Here is a 20528-nt window from a genome sequence, read left to right on the forward strand (position 1 = left end):
TGTACGGAACCGGAAGTGTGTGCGGTGAGTATTTTGCTCGTACAGCAAAGCTTTCTCGTAAAGCGAGTTACAAATTTACAGAAAGCTTTGCTTGTTAAGCGGGTTACGCGTTAAGCGAGGTTTCACTGTAGTGATAGAATGGGCTAGGGGGATTAGAACAGGACAGGTATACTAAGGCTATGTGCCCACAGGAGCTCGCACCTGCGGATATATCCGTAGGTACATCCACAGGTTTTCCGCAGCACCTCCCCGGAATCCGCAGCTATACATAGTTGCGGGATTCCAGCGAAATAGCTGCGGACATTCATGTGGCTTACCAGCGGAAGTCCCGGCCTCTATCTCCATAGTGTAGGGCCGGGATTTCCGCAGGTAATTCCGCATGAATAATTGACATGCAGTTATGTGTGGCTGTTGGACATCCGCAGCATATTCCGCAGCCGCACATATCGCAGCATGGACACAGCACTCCCCATGTCCAATAGGATAACATGGGGAGTGTCTGTACTTGCTAAAATCTGCGGATTTATCTAAAAAAAAAATCCAGATAAATCCGCAGGTTTTCCGCGTCAAAATCCGCGGGTACAACGGAAAATTAGCGGAATTTGCCGCAATTTTTTCGCGGAAATTCCTCGGATTTTTCAAAAATCCCAGTACAGCGAGTCCCCAGACATTTCTATGGCATTTTGGAAGTGCTGTGCCCATGCTGCATTTTTTTCCACAGCGGAAATAGTGCGGATTTTCCTGCGAAAAGATCTGCACCATGTCAATTATTCCAACGGATTTTTCCGATCGATCTCTATACTTAACTGCCTTGATTGAAGACACCAGAGTCACTTCCTCCGGTGCAGAGGAGCGCAGTGGACCCAGGAGCGGGCAGCAGGAGGTGGGCGGGGCCTGCACGAACTCCGGTCAGGTGACAGCCAGGGCTAGTTCAGGCCCACCCACCTTATCCTGCAAAGTGCAGACAGACACAGCCGGAAAGTGAAGTGCTGCGTGATGGAGGTAAGTATGAACTCCCCGATCACTCCAGCACTTGTTCTGCATTGAGGATGCAGTGCCGAAGCCATGGTACTGTATCCTCAATACAGAATGACCGCAGCATATCCGCAGGATATTCCGCAATACATCCACAGCACAAAACAGACAAAGTTGTGCTGCGGTTATCCACAGGACACTTTCCCCTTGGGCACATAGCCTTAGAGTCTCCCGCAAGGCTGCAACACTGTTTCCGGGTCCGCTCATTAACCACTCATACATATTCACTGCTTCCCCCACCCACCCTCAGTCCCGGCGTCTGTGATCGGTCACAATCAGAATGCGCCCCCACTCTGTGTGACAGCGTTTGTGATAGGTTAGAATCACACACGCTGTCTGCGTCCCTATAAAAGGTGTAAACATAAATAAATTGGCGTAGGGTCCCCCCATATAGTGATACCCCAAAAAAAATATTTAAATAAAAAAGTGTGTGGGGTTATATAAGGGGTAAATGACAGCTCGCTCACAGCTAATTCTCTAAGCCCTAGACTAGTAATGGAAGGAGTCTATGAGACTCCTCTCATTAATAATACTGTAAGTGAAAAGAAATAAACACAGATAACAAAAAATCCTTTATTTGACATAAAATACAAAAAAGACTTTCTCCAATTAGATTTATTAACCCCAAAACACCCAGTTCCGAAGAATGCCACACGAGGTCCCATGACAATCCCAGATTTGCTACATCCTGAAGGTCGCAGTGCGTGGGCACATTAGAAAACATGACGGCCAGCTGTTGCTTCAGGCAGAGACTGACTGAGCCGCAGCTGTAACATCACTCAGTTTATCAGCAGTCCCATTTGGAGGTTCCCACGGTACCCCACCTGTGATCGCAGGTAAACTGACCTCAGGTGACCTCAGTGAACTCTATGACATCACCTCAAGTGAACTCATTCAGTTCAATGAGACCTCCATCTCCTGACAGAAAAACAGAAAAATGCTTTTTTTTGCCAAGAGATGCACATTTGGTGCTTAAATTTATACACCAAATGCCTGCACCAAATCAACATCTTCTGGGGAAAAAAACGCATCTAAAGGCGATGTGGTTTTGATGTGATATTGATACGTGTTTTTGCCAGTATATGCAAATTTTGTGCAGGCATTTGGTGTATAAATTTCAGCATCAAATCTTCATCTCCTAGCAAAAAAATCGAATCAAAACCGCATCATGTTTTTATGCTTTTTTTTGCGAAGAGATGCAGATTTGGTGCAGCAATTTGGTGGATACATTTCAACACCAAATCTTAGCAAAAAAAAAAAACAAAAAAAACTGCAAATTTGTATCTCCTGGCAGAGAACCTGCATCGGAACGGTGTCAACAACATTTTTGTGTGTTTTCTTGCCAAGAGTTGCAGATTTTATGCTGAAATTTGTACACCATATTCCTGAACCAAATCTGCATCTCTTGATGCAGGTCTCATTGAACTAAATTAGTTCATTTGTGGTGAGGTCACTGACTTCAATGAGGTCGCCTGAGATCAGTTTACCTGTGGTCGCAGGTGGGGTACCGTGGGAACCTCCAGCTGTGAACACACATAAACTGAGTGACGTCACCGCTCACAGCTACGGCTCAGTCAGTCTCTCTCTTCACTTACAGTTCTTGTAACGGGGGGTTCTCGTAGACACCTGGCATTACTAATCTAGGGCTTAGTGGCCGTGAGCTCTCATTAACCACCTTATATTACCCGGATTGCCACTGCACCAGGACAATTGGGATGAGTTGGGTAAAGAGCCAGAATTATCACAATAACAATAACCTTGGGCCTTCCCAGCCTAAGAATACCAGACCAGTCCTCATCTGTCGGCCACATCGTTTTTTAGTTTATTAAAAAAAAAAAAAAAAAAAAAAGACGCATAGGGTCCCTTTTATTTTGATACACAGCCAAGATAACAAGATAAGAACACGGCTGAGGGCTGCATCATGTAGCGGTCTGCTTTATCTGCACTGGGTGTCACAACATGGGGGGGACATTACGCCAATTTATTGATTTATTTTTACACCACTAAATGACACAGATAGCGTCTGTGGTTTCAACTAATCACAGATGCGGTCACTTAGGCTACTTTCACACATCCGGATTTTTGCTCTGCGGCACAATACGGCGTTCTGCAGAAAAACTGCAACCGGCTTTTGTAACGCCGGTTGCGGTTTTTTTTGCATAGACTTACATTAGTGCCGTATTGTGCCGCAGGGGCTTGCGTTCGGTCCGGTTTTTGCCGTATGCGGCAGATTTAGCCGATGCCGCGGCCGGATCGAACGTTCCCTGCAACGTTTTTTGCTCTGGCAAAAAACACCGCATCGCGCCACATCCGGCCGCTGCGGCGCATTTTTCAATGCATACCTATGGAGGCCGGATGCGGCGCAATGCGGAAAAAAACGCATCCGCTCGCCGCATGCGGTTTTTTCCACTGCGCATGCTCAGTAGCATGCCGCAACCGAAAAAAAACGGACGGGCCGCATGTAAAAACTTATGCAAAGGATGCGGTGTTTTCGCCGCATCCGTTGCATAGTTTTCACAACCGGATTGAGCCGCAGTGCTCAAACCGGATGTGTGAAAGTAGCCTAAGTGTGGTCTGAGCATGTTCTGACAAAGCAATCAGACGCCGGGACTAGCGGTGGGCTGGGGAAGCAGTGAATGAGTGGTTAATGAACGGACCAAAGACTCGGTAAATGTAACGTTCCTGCTTTATTCCTTACTTTCCTTTATTTATAATTATCCGGGTGGCCGAATCTGAACAGTTACACGGATTTCCCTGAGAACTCAGTGTTCGGGGTCCTCACACAGACACTAGGTATTTGGTACAGACCCTGAACTTTACAGTTCGAGTTCACCCATCGCTAGTTATGAATCAATTCACAAGCAAGACTAGTGCATCTAAATAATAAGCAGCTCCCTGATCTTGTCTGCTATGCGGACGAGCACACGGAGTTACAGATATGACTGGTTTGCAAAGATCAGTGCTTATGTAACACTAGAAGGTGGCCCGATTCTAACGCATCGGGTATTCTAGAATTTATTGTGTAGTTAATGTATGGTATTTGTTATATAAATAGATGTTGTTGTGTGTAGTTGCCATGTGTTTGTGTAGGGCACTGTAAATGTTCTGGGTGTCGTCTGTGTGTGGGGGTGTGAGAGCAGTGTTTGTGTATTGCGTTGTGTGTGGAGCGCTGTGTGTGTGATGCTGTGTGTGTTGCACGGTTTGTGTGGGGTGTGTGTGTGTGTTTTGGGGGGAGGTATGTTTTGTGCAGTGTGTGTGTTGTAGTAGTCCTGGGGGGGGAGGTGTCTAATAGGTGGAGTAGTCCTGGGGGGGAGGTGTCTAATAGGTGGAGTAGCCCTGGGGGGAGGTGTATAGGTGCCCAATGTGTACGGGGAGCGTGGCCGAGCGGGCACAGCGTGCGGGGGGCGCGGCCGAGCGGGCACAGCGTGCGGGGGGCGCGGCCGAGCGGGCACAGCGTGTGGGGGGGTGCGGCCGAGCGGGCACAGCGTGCGGGGTGCGCGGCCGAGCGGCCAATGCATGCGGGGGGCGCGGCCGGGCCGAGCCAAGCAACCAATGCGACGGTTGTCACTGTAATGACGTCATTTTGGAGCAAGACAGAGACAGACAGAACAAGGCAATTATATATATAGATTAACTTACAACAGATAACAATGAAAAAGGTAGAAATCAGTAAAAGCTACAAAAAATGTATTTAACAAATTAAAACTGTGTAAGCAGTGAGGTATGGTCTCTGCCACTTGATGATGTAATGGTCGAAATGTTAAAGTTTCTTGAAAAAATATATTACAGGTTATACACCGTATATATCATCTGCCTGTTGTGTACGACAACATTGATCGCTGGCATAGAGCGGTAACAGACCACTCCTAAGCTAATTTCACTGACGATTCAGCCGTTTCGGCTGATGTCACATCAACAGAGTGGCAGCTTCTTATCCGCTCTGCAGATGGGCGGGACAGCCAAAGTTATGCTAATTGACAGCCAGCTCCCCCAGTTAGGTAGTGAGGAGCTGGCTGTCAGTCATCATGATGTTGGCTATCCCGCCCAGTCTACAGAGCAGCGCAGAAAAGACGCCTCAGCTCTGTTGGCAAAGCCCATTGTATCGCCGGCATGAGGGATCTGTGACTGCTCTCTGCAGGCGAAGAACAGTGCTGGTCACAACAGGCAAGTACAGTACTTTGGGCTTTTTTTTTTTTTTTAAAGCCGCTTTAATACTTTGAAACTATAGACGTTCATACTCACACAATCCATGCTTGTTTCCAATGTATCGCAGAATAGTGTTACTTTGCGTCAATTTTACATCACCGTCCAAAAGGTAGGGCAACTGTGTTAATACATAATTTTCTAATATCACCAACTAGACTGTAGTCTCAAACAAACACTGAATAAAATGCATAAGCCTTCCTCATAACTTCATGTCGTAAGAGCTAAAATGGTCTGTTGAGTAACTCTAAATTAATTAAAGGGAACCTGTCGCCATGTCTTCCTCATATAAAGTAAGGCTAGCATCTTTCAGTCCTCTTTTACAGCATGCTAGAATGTTGTATATACTGTATGTCCCCAAGCCGCTCTACATAACGCAAAAAAGAACTTCTATTATACTTACCTATGGTGTGGTCCAGTCTGATGGGCGTCTCAGGTCTTAATCCAGCACCGCCTCTCTTCTTGCGATCGCTGTTCTGCTTCGTGTGGATGTCATTCTTATGTCATAAACACAGTGTCCTCTATCATGCTCCTGAGCAGAGAGAGATGTTGTATAGCGAAAGTGTAGGCGCTCTTTCGCCTTTCCTGGGCATGCGCACTACAGTACTTAGCTCTGCCCTCGGCAGTGCAGAGAAAAGTCTGTGCCAGAGCGCAATGAAGGCCACTGTGTGGATGACGTAAGAGGAGTCATACATATGAAGTAGGGAAGAAGGACGGCGATCGCAAGAGAGGAGTCCAGTAATGCCCATTGGACTGGACCTCTCCATACGTGAGTATAATAAAAGGTCTCTATGCAGAGCAGCTTGGGGACATAATAGATCATTCTAGTATGCTGTAACACAGGACTGAAAGATGGCGTCCATACCTTATATGGGGAACACATGGTAAAGGTTCCCTTTAAACGGGGTTTCTGGAAAAAAAACAAAACAAAACAGAAAAGTGCTTAAATGAGTCTAAATGCTCACTAGATGTTACAATAACGCAGAAGCTATGAATTTTCATTCCCAAACTCTGTGCACATCATTATTTGCATACTGCCTAGTGTTACTGTGGGTATAAATACCAATATAAAAGGACTATAGTTCTTACAATTCCTCTACCCTTTTATAGAGATTTCCTTTAATAATTCTTGATTGGATGTCCTTCAATAGAAAGGGTTAGGTAGTGTTTTAATTAGTCACTGTCTACACACAACACACACTGTATATTCTGCTGTACTCTGATCATCGTGTGAAGACTACTTACTTCAGTGACAATCAAGAAATGGATATTACTTACTAAAAAAAAGAGGACAGAATATCATACCTTCCAAAGTTCCCAGATTCACATGGATAGTCCCAAATTTGGGGAGCTGTCCTGCTGTCCCAGGTAGTCAGTTGAAGACAGAAACAGTTGAATATACTGGAGCAGCAATTAGCTGTCAGTTTCTTGCTTCACCACTCCATCTAGGTAGTGTCTGAACATTCTCCAAGGCCCTATAGGTTCCGTGAGCGGAGAATGTCACTTTACCTGATTGAAGCTCTTGGCAGTTTTTAAGGCACTACCTAGACTGGCAGAGTCCGGTAACACAGAAGCAGTAGGCAGTGTTGTGAAAGACAAGTGTGATGCTTGTGTATGGCTATTATACAATGTGGAACAGACTGTAGGGGTCATAATACTGTATGTGGGGGGCGTATAAGACATTATACTATCTGGTAGAATGTAGTCAGTGTGAGGGAAATTATATTGCGCTTGGCGGAATGTAGTGTGTGTTGGGGCATCATATTGTGTGTGAGGTGATGTCGTGACTGTTGGACATTATACTGTGTGGGGGGGGGGTATAGTGAGTGCGGAGGAATATAATTTGTAGTGTACCATACTGTGAGGAGAGAAATGTGTGTGAGGTGAAACACCATAATATATGAAAGAAAGTAGTATGGGAGCATTATAATGTGTGGGGGAACATAATGAGTGTAGGACATTTTACTACGTGTGGGGGAATATACTGTAGGATGCACCATATTGTGTGTAGAGAAATGTAATGTGTGAGAGGAGGCACCATACTTTGTGAGTGCGAATTTACTGAGGGTGGGGGAATGTAAAACGGGGGGACAACTGTGTAGGGAAATATACTATGGGGTTCATTATACTGTGTCTGGAAAAATGTATGTGAAGAGAGCACCATACTGTGTGTGGCAGAATTAACTGTGGGAGTCATTATACTGTGTGTATAAGGCTATGTGCGCACTAGAACTGTGAAGTTTCTCAAGAAAATTTCTTGAGAAACTTCTGGGAGTGGAAGATTTCCGGACCTCCGGAAAAAATCCGCACCAAATCCGCATGCGGATTTGCCGCGAATTTCCCACAGGTGGTTCCCTGTGGATTTTGCAGGCTGTACTGCCGAAATCCGCAGGGTACCTGCGGAAAAGAATTGACATGCTCATTTTCTCAAGAAATTTTCTCAAGAAATTCTTCTCAAGGAAATTTCTTGAGAAAAATCCGCACAGTGCGCACAGCTATTTTTTTTTCACATAGGATTTGCTGGGAAATGTCTGCACAAAGATTGCAGACATTTCTCAAGAAATTTCCGCGGCAAATCCATGGGTAAATCCGCGGGTAAAACGCACTAGTGCGCACATAGCCTAAATATTTTAGTGTCGGTGCATATTAATGACTGGGCGAGGTTAGGCAAGTGTCTATTTTACAGTGTAAAAAAGAAATTGCTGCACCATAGTGCGTACCACAGTAAGGCTATGTTCGCACGTTGCGTTTTTTACCGCGTTTCTGCAGCGTTTTTGGCAGCAGCGTTTTTGCGCAAAAACGCATGCGTTTTTGATTGCCAGCAAAGTCTATGGGAAAAGCTGAAATCCTGTCTGCACTTTGCTTTTTTTTCTGCAGCGTTTAATTTGCATATTTGTGGTCAAAAACCATGCTGAAAAAGAAGCAGCATGTCAGTTGTTTTTGCCATTTCTGCAGCGTTTCCTTAACATTGGAGTCAATGAGAAATGGCAAAAAGCAACCAAAATCACAATTCCTGCGTTTTTCATGCTTTTTACCTGCTTTTCAACTGCGTTTTTGGCTCCAAAAACGCATACTTTTCTGGACAAAAATTAATGGGTTCTAATGTTCCTTTACACACACACAATAACCGAAAATTTAAATAAAAAAAAATAATAAACTTTAGCTATTTTTCTGTTAAAATGTGCATAACCACTATTATTACATTAAAATTGATAATTTCCCATATAATTTTATTTAAAGTTAATTTTATACTTTTTTTCTCTTTTTTCATTCTTTTTGACTAATTCAACTTTATTTCTCAGTGTCTTGATCTCAAAAACGCATCTGCAGAAATGCAGGTGAAAACGCAGGTAAAAAGCGCTAAAAACGCACTAAAACGCGGTAAAAACGCATGCGTTTTTAGCGCTAAAAAATGGTCAAAAGCCATTTGGTCAAAAACCAAGGGAAGGAAAACGTGCAGAATAAACTGCAGGTACTCCGACGCAACGTGCGGACATAGCCTTAGTGTGCCTCTTTCAGAGTTGCTAGGTATGGATTATGTGAAGTTCCATAATATAAAGAAGCGAAGGAAGCCTGTTATTTGGAGTATGGCACACAAGCTGGTGATAAACATGGTCAAGTGACTGAAGGCGAGGCTGACTTTTAAATCATTAGACTCTTTTAGTATATGCTGCATTTAAAAAAATCCTTTAATATAAGTTTTAAAGTATTAATTTTATTTCTCCACGTACATTTGGAAAGTCCAAACCAAGTTTCTCCTTTTCATTCAACCACTGGCTCTTGTCATTGTCAGCATCTGTATGGGGACACAAACAAATTAGTCACATAAAAACATGACATTCATGTAGATTTCAATAGGTTTAGTTTGTTACATGGAAACAAAGTTACAAAATGCACTAATGTTCAAATCTTCATTTATAAAATATGCTATGTAATATGAGGAGCCAACTATCAATTTATTGCATGAGCAAAAGTAAACTGTCACTTGTAGCCAAGAACACTTTATAAAGTACAAGATCTGCCTTTTGACCCTTTTGATTATTGCTGGCATACAAGTCCTACTATTTTCGAAATGTCTCCAGATTTCACAATGCATTCATTACATGGATTGCTTAGTCCTGAAAAGACTTTTAACCCCTTCACCTAAGCCTGTTTTCACCTTCATGACCGGGCCATTTTGTTTTGCAATTCTGACCAGTGTCACTTTGACAGGTTATAACTCTGGAACGCTTCAACGGATCTCGGTGATTCTGAGGTTTTTTTACAACATCTTGTACTTCATGATAGTGGTAAATTTAGGACGATATTTTTTGTGTTTATTTATGAAAATGTCGGAAATGTTGCAAAAATTTTGTAATATGACTTATGTCACACAGTAGTTAATAAATAACATTTCCCACATGTCTACTTTACATCCGCACAATTTTTTGAAACTTTTTTCTTTGTTAGAAAGTAAGAAGGGTTAAAAGTTATCAGCAATTTCTCATTTTTAAAACAAGATTTAAAAAAAAAAAAATTTTTTAGCAACCACATCACATTTTGAAGTGACTTTGAGAGGTCGTGGTGACAGAAAATACCCAAAAGAGATATTCTAAAAACAGCACCCCTCAAACTCCATGCAAGATGTTTATTAACCCTTCAGGTGCTTCAAAAGAGCTAAAGCAATGTGGAAGTAAAAAATAAAAGTTTAACTTTTTGCATAAAAATGTTACTTTAGCCCCAAATTTTGCATTTTCACAATGGTAGCAAGAGAAAATGGACCAGACGATTTCTCCTGAGTACTCCGGTCCTCCATGTGTGGTGGAAATTTACTGTTTAGGTGCACGGCAGGGCTCGGAGAGAGCACCATTTGAATGCAAAGTTGTCTGGAATAGATAGCGGATGCCATGTCGTGTTTGGAGAGCCCCTGATGTGTCTAAACAGTGGGCCTCCCCCCCACAAGTGACCCATTTTGAAACTAGACCCTCTCAAGGAATTTATCTAAATGAGCCCCTTGAATCCTCAGGTGCCTCACAGAATTTTATAACATTGGGCTGTGAAAATGAAAAAAAAACACATTTTTAATCACAAAAATTTTGCTTTAACACCAAGTCTTTCATTTTCACAAGGATAACATGAGAAAATTCAAAGTCCAATTTATTGTGCAATTTCCCTAGACTTCGCCAATACCCAATATGTGGGAGTTCACCCACCGGTGTTGTGACTAGTCTCTGCAAAGCACCCATGGATTAAAATGCAATGAATGTTGCAAAATTAAAAGTAAGGTGTCGCGATTTTTATTTTTGTATTAATAATACTGATTATGAAATCAAGTATTTTTAATACAAAATTAAACTCACTGTTTATTTAGTTTTTATTTAATTCTATTTTTACTGAAACACATGACGCTGCCATCTTGGATCTGCTGTGTGTTATCGCTGACAGGAGGAACAGACGCCAGCCTGATAGGACAGGCTGCCGATGGCACAGGTCTGAGGTGAGGGCATGCAACACCTTCCCTTTGTAAGAATTGCAAATAAGTTCTTGTTGTGCCCAGTACATTGTAGTGCCATACAGCGTCCAGCTCGTGCTTCTGCAAGCCTGCACCTTGTAAATTAAGTGGCCTTCCTCACTACAACAAAGCCAAACGTGAACGCTAACTGTGGTTTAGACACATTCTAGGGCTCAGAACTCAGAAGGGAGGGGGCATTTGGATTTGGGAGCGCAGATTTTGCTGGATTTCTTTTTTGAAAGGGGGGGGGGGGGACTTTGTGCGACCAGTAAGATGGAAGTCCCCTCTATTTACTTTAACAAAATGACAGACCTGAGTGGAAAACTTGTGTTTTTGTGGGTTGAGTTAAATGCTATGTAGTGGCAATTTGGGGTATAGAACATTTTGGATAGGTTCACATTTTTCCTGTACTCTATGCTGTGCACTTACATCAGTGTTTCCATCAACATTTCCAAAATATGATTTAGGTGAAACCCCCAAAGGATCCATTCACTATAATGAAGCAACAGAGTTAGGCTTTGTGCCCACGTGTGTGGGCTCTGCACCGCAGCGTTTTGTCACTGCATGTCCGCTTCAGAGCGCAGCTAAAAAGCTCCATTCTGAAACTTTGGTGACTGCAGAATTTGTGCGCTCTGGATGCTGCCTCTCCCTATAGACAGAATGGAGACAGCATGCAAAGCGCACGAAAACTGACATGTTGCTTTTTAGAACGCAGCGATTTGGCAGCATGCAAATCGCTGCGTTCTAAAACGCAACATGGGCATAGATTATGCACAATCTTCATAGATTGTGCAGGGGACGCAGGACGCATGCAGTTGCGCTGCAGTGCAGATCGCAGCGTAACTGCATGCAATACGCACACGTGGGCACAGAGCCTTACTTCGGACTCCGTTCAGCCCCTGTTTCGCTGTGTCAGTCTTTTCAAATGTGAACAAAATTCTTGATGACCACACTTTTGTGCAGGCCTAAGAAGATGCGTAAAGATGGACACTGCCGGACAACAGGCCAGACGGAAGTTTAAAGTGATGCCTCGTTACAGTTAATTTTCGGTTGGGAATTTTACTTAACTTCCGTTTTTCAGAGATTCACACATAATCCCCAGTATAAGCGCTCAAGCGCTGTAGAGCACAAGATAAATGTGAGTCGCTCCGTACTGCGATGTTTGGGATGTAGAATAAACAAATCATCAGCAGGTCAAGAATTACCTTCAGTTATTTATTATACGACATTAACCATGTGCTACTAGTGATTAGGCGCCTTTATTAGTCAGGTTATATCGATAATAGATTTATATCATAATTTTAGGTTTGACTACTATCATGCTAAAAAGCGCTGTTGTACAAAATAAAGGTATTTGCATCACTACATTTTAAAAGCTAAAGTTTTTTTTTATTTTTCTGGCACCAGCCATGTGAGGACGTGTTTTTTGCGGCATGTGTTGCAGTTATTATTGGTACCATTTTAGGATAAATAATACTTTTGGATCGCTTTTTATTCTCCTTTTGTAAGGCAAATCAAAATAAACAGCAATTCAGGAATTGTATTTTGAGTTTTTTTTAGATGCTATTCGCCGTGTCATAGCAGTGAGAAGACAGCTTTAGGCTATGTGCGCACGTTGCGTACTGGCCCTGCAGAAATTTCTGCAGCGATTTGAACAGCACACGTGCGCTTCAAATCACTGCAGAAACAAAAGCCGATTTCATGCGCTCTGCATGTAGCCCCTCCCAAAGACAGAGCAGGGACTGCATGCAGAGCGCAGGAAAGTAGTGACATGTCACTTCTTAGAACGCGCGCTTCGGGCAGCAGCCGAAGCCCTGCACTCCAATACGCCACGTGCGCACGTCTCCTGCACAATCTCCATAGATTGTGCAGGGGACGCAGGACGCATGCAGTTACGCTGCGGTGCAGATTGCAGCGTAACTGCATGCAATTACGCAACGTGCGCACATAGCCTTATTCTTCAGGTCAGTACGATTACAGTGATACATTTATATAGCTTTTTCATGCTTTACCACTTTAACAGCATAAAAAATATTTTATAGAAAAAAAATAGTTTTTGCATTGCTGTATTCTGAGAACTATAGTTTTTTTTATTTTTCACTGAGAGCTGTATGGTGTCTTGTTTTTTGCAGGACAAGATGTTTTCAGTGGTATCAGTTTTATTTATATATGACTTTTTAGGCCTCTTTCACACATCAGTTTTTTGCCATCAGTCAAAATACGTTGAATTTTGAAAAAAAACGGATCCGGTGACTGATGCCGCTGGATCCGTTTTTTCTCATCGACTTGTATTAGTGACGGATGGCCTCATGTTTAATCCGTCGTTCGAAAAATGTTTGTCCGTCGGACGTAGACGACGTCCACAGTAACGTTTTTTGTGTACGTCGAAAAAACGAACAGCGACGGATCTGTTGCTGTCTGTCGTTTGGTAGAATGGAAGCCTATGGGCGCAGGATCTGTCGTAATCCGTCAAATGACGGAATCCGGCAACGGATTCAGATTTTTTTTTTAACTGAACATGCTCCAATTATTATTTAGCCCCCAGCTAGTTGGAGCCATCGAAAAACGGATCGGTCGCATCGTCGAGAAAATAGATTGTGACTAATGGCAAAAATCTGATGTGTGAAAGGGGCCTTAGACTATGTTCACACATCAGTTTTTTGGCATCAGGCACAATCCGGCGTGTGCCTGATGCAACGGATCCAGCACAGAATATGCAAAAACGGATGCGCCGGATCCATTTTTACGGATCCAGTATACTGAATCCGTCAAAAACGGATCCGGCGCATCCGTTTTTATATCAGTTTCATCCGTTTTTTTTGCTGGATCCGTTTTTTACAATAAATTGTAGATCCAGCGCTAATACAAATCAATGGGGATAAAACGGATCCGGCGCAGGATCCATTTTATCATTTTTTTTTCCGGATTGTGCCTGATGGAAAGAAACTGATGTGTGAACGTAGCCTTAATCATATTTTATTCCACTCTTTTTGTCAGCTGCATGATTAAAAGTTTTTGCTACTTTTTTTTTTACTCTGTTCATTGAAGGGGTTAACTAGTGTGACAGTTTTATAGATAAGATTGTTAGAGATGAGGCAATATCACATGTGTTTTTTTTAATCTTACTTTTTTTACATAAATATACATACTTTTTGTAATCATTTTTACATTTTTGTTACTTTTTTACTTAGTCCTCATGGCAACGATTGGACCCTTGCAAACACATAGCGGGGGCACCAATCACAGGAGAGAAGGAGTGCAGTCCCTCTCCCAGGCTGCTATTAATATCGATTGCGGCATTTAGCGGTGTGAAACAGCCAGGGACAGTACAGGGACCATCCCTGGCTGTGAGAGACGGAGTTCGGCTGTCAGGAAAGAAGAGTCTCTGATGACAATTGCGTGGGCACAGCTCCAGTGGTCCCACAATCGCAAGGATGTACTGGGTACATCCTTGGTTGGGAAGTACCCGACAAGCAGAATGTACCCGACAAGCAGGATGTACCCAGTAGGTCCAATGTTGGGAAGGGGTTAATAAAATAAAAGCATTACACACAATATAGAGTTCCTACAAACAGATACTGAGCTGTGATCTCTGCAGCAAAATCCAAATGTTATACATGCAAATTTTATCATAGATACTTTACATGCTTTACAACAGCCAGTGTCATGGTAGCGCAATACAAAGCTGAGCGCGTGCGCGGCTTTGTAACCATCAGCATTGAGCTTGTTTGATGCTGGGTGTATGCCTCTCGGCTTCAAAGTGTCTAACTGCCCATGACATGGAAGTCGTCCACACTTCCACTCCACTCTGAAGCCAGGCACAAAAGCCCAACTTCTGAGTAGTGCACACGATAGGAAGTGCAGTGAACTTCTATGAATGCGGGGTGCATACACCCGCCATAAAAAATGCTCAAAGCTGACGAGTACAAAGCCGAGCGCATGTGCGGCTTGGTAACGCACTGCCATGATGCTGGCTGTTGTAAAGCATGTTATCACGCCCACAGGGGCGTGATAACAAGCTAAGTGGGCCGACTAGGCAGGGAACTAACGCCACTGTGACTAGTCACTACCTTAATTAGCATCTCAAACAATCTTTAGAAATAATATTTCTAAAGATCTGTTTATGTGTGCTACTAGATGCAGGTACTGTTAGGGAGGTTTTCTAGATCTGCACCCAGAACTGCTAGTGGTTCTGAGTGCACAGTGGACCTGACAGGTTTCTTTTAAGATAAACAATGATTTACTGTCAAAACCTTCAAAAGGACCCTGAAGACCCACCTCTTCTGACAAGCCTACAACCTGCAATAACCCTCATTCCGCTAAACCGCTGCATGACCAGCTCTACCCCCACCTACTGTATCCCCCACCCATTATTTGCACACTGTGAGCCTTCACGGGCACAGTTCTCTTTTTCTAATATAATATTATTAAAAATTCCCTATTATTCTCTTACTTCTCAAACTGCTTTATTTACTTTTTTTTACTACTTCCTGTATGATGACACTTTGTTTGAGAATCCCAGTGCATACTGGAATACTCAAAAAAGTCAGAGGCTGCAGTCACTGCCAATGCCTCTACCCCACCCTGAAACAAAGCATCATCAGTGACATCCATTTCAGGGACTGGGCAAGTCCGTGCTCTATTGCGCATTCGTTGGTTGTCAATTCCAACAAATGTTCAGTAAGGTTCTTGTCTGTGCACTATTCTTCTGAGTGACCTTTCTCACTGGCTCTAAAAAGTAACAAGGTGGCAAGAGCGCACTGTTAGGAGAGAATGAGTAGAGATCAGCGCCAACCGCACAAGTGAGGGGGAAGTGCTGGTCTCTGTTTTTCGTTCATGCCATGTGTTTCAATGTAGTCTATAGCTTCACTGGTGGTTCAAATGAAGATTCAGAAGGAAATAACACTATTATAGTCTACTACAGCTGGGTATCCACCTGCAGAAAGCGTATACACCCGAAAATGGTGCACAACAGAGAACACGCAGACTCCGTCTGCACCATATTCAATGGCTTCTTCGGAGCATGCGTCAGAAACAAATTTTGCGAGGTGGTTCGGACAGAAGCTCCAAGGGGGCCAGTGAACGTAGGTGATAACGCAGTGTGAAAGTGGCCTAAGGGTATGTGCCTACGATCAAGACTCGCTGCATTCAGAACACAGCGAGTCCTGACCGGCGTGACCGCGAGCCTCCTCCGCAGGAGACCGCAGCTGACTGTACCAACGATCAGGGTTCAGAGCGCTGCGATCTCTCGCTGTGTTCTCCCTACGGAGGGCGCATGCAATTTCTCAGCAAACAAATGACATGCTGCAGTCTGGAAAGACGCTCCGCAGCTCAGTATTTGCTGCAGAGAAAAGAAGCACAGTGGGCATAGGATTTCTAGAAATCCATCCACTCTGCTTGTACTGTACAACTGATCGTGGGCACACACCCTAATAAATACTTGTCAGTTCCCCCCACTCTTAAAGTATGGGAGTTCAACTCACTTCCAAAAGGGTTCACTTCTGCAAATATCTTCACAAACCACAGGTAATGTGGCGCCCTGGACAAGCCAGGTCGTCACAGGTACTGCAACAACACACCCCACACCCCGGCTAGGCACACCGCAGTCAGACAAAAATCCTTGTTGCCTCCCTCCAGGGGCTGATGTCCACACCAGGGGGTGAAGCCAGATGGTTGGCCCCACCCACCGAGGAGTTCACAGTCCTGGAGGCGGGAAAAGGAAGTCAGATGAGTTAGGGAAGTGGTAGTAGAGGAGACTGATCGTGTCCGGGTGCGTGGCCCGGGCACATACAGCAAGGTTGGCAGACGGTGGTGACCGTCTGCAGGCGAGGCAGATTGACGTGAACCGTAAGGACCGGGGACGGGCGGTGGCCCGCCGGTACCGGATCGGGGAGCGAAGAGAAGCCAGCACCATTCGGCAGGGTCTACGGACCCCGACCAGGCTTGGAGTCGCCGTAAAACCGGTCAAATCCGTTAGCGAAGGGAACCTCCGGGGTTTCCCAGCAGTCATGACCCGATTGAAGGCAACAGCTCAAACCGTGAAGGGGAATACAGTCACCGCCAAGGCTACAGTTCCCAGGGCCAGAGCCTGCGGGCAAAAGGGGCTCCCTCAGCCTCCATCCAAGCTGGGGAGCGGGTTACCGGTGGGAAGCCACCAGAACCGAGAACACAACACAGGTGCAGGGAAAGGCAGTCACCGCCAACCTACCGGGAGAAGAACCACCGCAGCAGTCTGTGGGACCTGTCCATCCAGCCGTTTGTTTTACCGGAGACTTTGTATTCATCATTGCCTGAGTGAGTACCACTGTGCCGTGCGGCACCGCGCTGACCCTGCGACCCTGCACCTCACCAGGTCCCGTAACCCACCTGCCATCCTCCCCTCACCGGGCCCTGGGACAACCAACCCCCCTACCCATGGAGGGGCAAAACAACATCCAAGCTGCTCCCTGTCATCACTCCCGGGATCCCCGTCCAGAGCAGCGGTGGTGTCACAACCTCACCACAACCGTGGGTGGCGTCACGGACAATAACTCCCCAAAATCATTCCCCTTTTCACTCACGGGCGAGGAGCGCCGCTCGAGTCCCCGGGATCCGGCCCATCGCTCGAGCCACCGAGCAGCAGCAGCGGCCGGACCCGAACAGTGGGTGAGCGCAGCGTCCCCTCCTCCGCCCGCGACAGTAACCATACACCTGTCCTATTCTGATTACTGGACAGGACTGGGACCTCTGCTCACATGTAACCATTTCTGCAGACATCATGGTTCTTCTCTCCTCCCAATATGGAAGGTGTCTGCCCTGTCCCACAAGTCACTGCCTCGTCCATACACTATAAAGAGCTGAAGACATCTGTCACACAAGCCTGGCACTCCCTTATAAACAGGGGGCACAGGATACAAGCCCATGCCTGCCACTAGATCCCTGGCACTTCTGCCACTCTGCACAGCCTCCAGTAACTCACCATCCCCTTCCACATAGCGCTTCTCCTCATAGGGCGTCCCGGTGTGTTCCAGCAGCAGGCGGATTGCATGGCCGAGCTGCAGATACAAGGGGATAATAAAGGTCAGTAGTGTGTGCGACTTCCTAGCCCGTGCCAGCAGCCATTACTTGTAGTGCAGCGCTCACCCCGCGTATGTCCCAGTAGCCGAGAATCATCATCTTCTCCGTAATGTCCGTCACCTGCGCCGCTCAGTAAACTCTGACCCTCCTCACACAGAGCCCGGAGCGGCCTCAGCTGTGCACGTGACTCGTAGCTGTGCTTTCCGCCAATCACATTGCAGGGCGCCTCAGGTCTGAAGTTGCCTTCAGCACAGCAGCGGAGGCCAGCGCTCAGGGCCGCGCTCCAGCGTGTAGTCTGCAGCTCCAGTGAGGCATTACTGCTGGTCAGGACTTTAGTGTTGTACGTAAAAGGTTATGAAACGTCATTATTGGTGCTACCTGCATTTCTATACTGCTACTTGAGGCAGGAGTTTCCCAGATTGCTGAAGAATAAAGGCCCCCATATACATCAGAGGAGAGTCGTCTGGAATGGCTGACTTCGTACATAATGGATAACTATTGGTAGTGATGAGCGAGCACTACCATGCTCGGATGCTCCATACGCGTAACTTGCAGTTGGATACTCGGATGGGTGCGACATGAGTACCCAAATATAATGGAAGTCAATGGGGGACTCCAGCATGTTTCTGGGAAATTTATGGAAAAATACTCGAGTTCCCCATTGACTTCCATTATACTCAGGTATTCGAGTCGCGCCCATCCACGCGTCCAACTGCACGTTACAAGTACCGAGCATGGCAGTGCTCACTCATCACTAGTTTCAACCTATTCATCCATTATCATTCACGGAGGATTTTTTTTGGCTAATCATGAGCATCGGCTGTATTATTAGCCGAAATATCCATTGCCCAAATGTAAACTGAGATGTTTTTTTTTCCCACCAATGAGATCATTTGTCAGCCCATATTTGTCTCATGTAAGGGGGCCTTAAAGGGAACCATGAGCAGTTCTGGGTGCATATTGCTAATCCCTGGCTAACCGTCCCTGTATACACTAGCATAGATAAAGAGATCTATAGAAAAAGGATTTCGAAAGATCTTTCATCTTATGCTAATGAGGCCAGGGACTAGTCCTGAGGGCATTTGTTCCTTTGCTAGTCGGCCCACATAGCATGGTAGCACGCCCCTGTGGGCGTACTAACATGCTACTGAATGTGCAGCGATGCGCACATTACCTCACTGTTCATCCGCGTAGGATGGATGCGCAGTGCTCATGATCCAGAGGCTTCCGATCATGCACACTAAACTGATGTGGGGTGTAAGCTTCCCGACTTCAGTGAGGTACAGTGTGCATGACCGGAAGTGCTGAGGACTCCAGATCATGCTCAGTGCGCATCCATCCTCCGCCGGCCAGCATGAACAGTGAGGTAATGTGCGGCGTCGCTGTGTATTCATTACCATGTTAGTACTCCCACAGAGGCATGCTAGTTAAGGGGAGAAACGCCCTTGGGACTGGTCCCCACACCTCCTCCAAACTCTTTATTAAATGCGACATCTTTTTGGAGGAGGGAGGGGGCACCATAAAGACTCAAATACAAATGAAGCTTTGAGTGCATCGGCACTTCCGGGGTCAGTGGAGCTTCTATTAGTTCCCTGCCCTGACCATGCGCTCACACTGCAGAGGTCACAGCAGCATGATGCAGCATGCCGCAGAGGAGGACAGGAGATGTCGCGTGGAGCCTGGAGCAGGTAAGTGCTGTACAGCCGAAGATATCGCTGAACAAGCAGCTCGGGGGAGAGCAGCATGGAGGATGGGTCGATGGGGATGGGGGCATGGAGTATGAGGGGGGTGAGGAACATGGAGGATCAAGAGGGTGTGCAGCATGGAGGATGGGGGGATGGAGCATTAGGGGGGTGCGCAGTTAGGAGGATAGAGGGATGGAACATGAAGGGGATGTGCAGCATGGAGGATGCGGGGATGGAGCATTAGGGGGGTGCGCAGTTAGGAGGATAGGGGGATGGAGCATGAAGGGGGTGTGCAGCATGGAGGATGGGGGGATGGAGCATAAAGAGGGGTGTGGAGGATGGAGGGAATGGAGCATGAGAGGGGTGTGCAGCATGGGGGATGGAGCATGAGGGCGGTGCACATCATGGAGGATGGAGCATGAGGGGGTGCTCAGCATGGAGGATGGGAAAAAGGAGCATAAGGGGGTGTGCAGCATGGAGGATGGGGGGTTGAGCATTAGGGGGGTGAAACGTAAGGAGGATAGGGGGATGGAGCATGAAGGGGTGTGCAGCATGGAGGATGGGGGGATGGAGCATGAAGGGGGGTGTGCAGCATGGAGGATGGAGCATGAGGGGGGGTGTGCAGCATGGAGGATGGGGGATGGAGAATGAGGGCGATGCGCATCATGGAGGATGGGGGGATGGAGCATGAGGGGGTGCTCAGCATGGAGGATGGGAAGAAGGAGCATAAGGGGGTGTGCAGCATGGAGGATGGAGTATGACGGGGGTACACAGCATGGAGGATGTGGATGGAGCATGAAGGGAGTGTGCAATATGGAGGATGAGGGGATGAAGCATGAAAGGGGTGCACAGCATGGAGGATGGGGGAGTTGGAGCATGAGGGGGGTGTACAGCATGGAGTATGGAGGAGAATTAGGGGGGCACGCAGCATGGAAAATGAAAGGCAGGAGGATGGAAAAAGAGGGGGGTGTACAGAATGGAGAATGGTGGGGATGGAAAATGAGGTTAGTGCATAAAATGGAAAATGAAGGGGTGCACAGTATAGCAAAGGGAGGGTA

The 20528-nt window shown here is 45.9% G+C and overlaps 1 protein-coding gene across 1 annotated transcript in view; it reads right to left on the reverse strand.

Moving 5' to 3' along the window:
* LOC142289791 (glutathione S-transferase Mu 4-like) overlaps nucleotides 1-17971 on the reverse strand; it is a 33228-nt gene extending 15257 nt beyond the window's left edge. The window contains exons 1-4 of the mRNA XM_075333720.1: nucleotides 17852-17971; nucleotides 17688-17763; nucleotides 8970-9034; nucleotides 5278-5359 (exon numbers count right to left, since the gene is read on the reverse strand). Of these exons, the coding sequence (XP_075189835.1) occupies nucleotides 5278-5359; nucleotides 8970-9034; nucleotides 17688-17763; nucleotides 17852-17884 (256 nt within the window). The 5' untranslated portion in view covers nucleotides 17885-17971. The remainder of the gene's footprint in view (nucleotides 1-5277; nucleotides 5360-8969; nucleotides 9035-17687; nucleotides 17764-17851) is intronic.
* Nucleotides 17972-20528: the final 2557 nt, after the last annotated feature.

Source organism: Anomaloglossus baeobatrachus, chromosome 2 (genome assembly GCF_048569485.1).
Source record: "Anomaloglossus baeobatrachus isolate aAnoBae1 chromosome 2, aAnoBae1.hap1, whole genome shotgun sequence".
In the NCBI taxonomy this organism is placed as follows: domain Eukaryota; kingdom Metazoa; phylum Chordata; class Amphibia; order Anura; family Aromobatidae; genus Anomaloglossus; species Anomaloglossus baeobatrachus.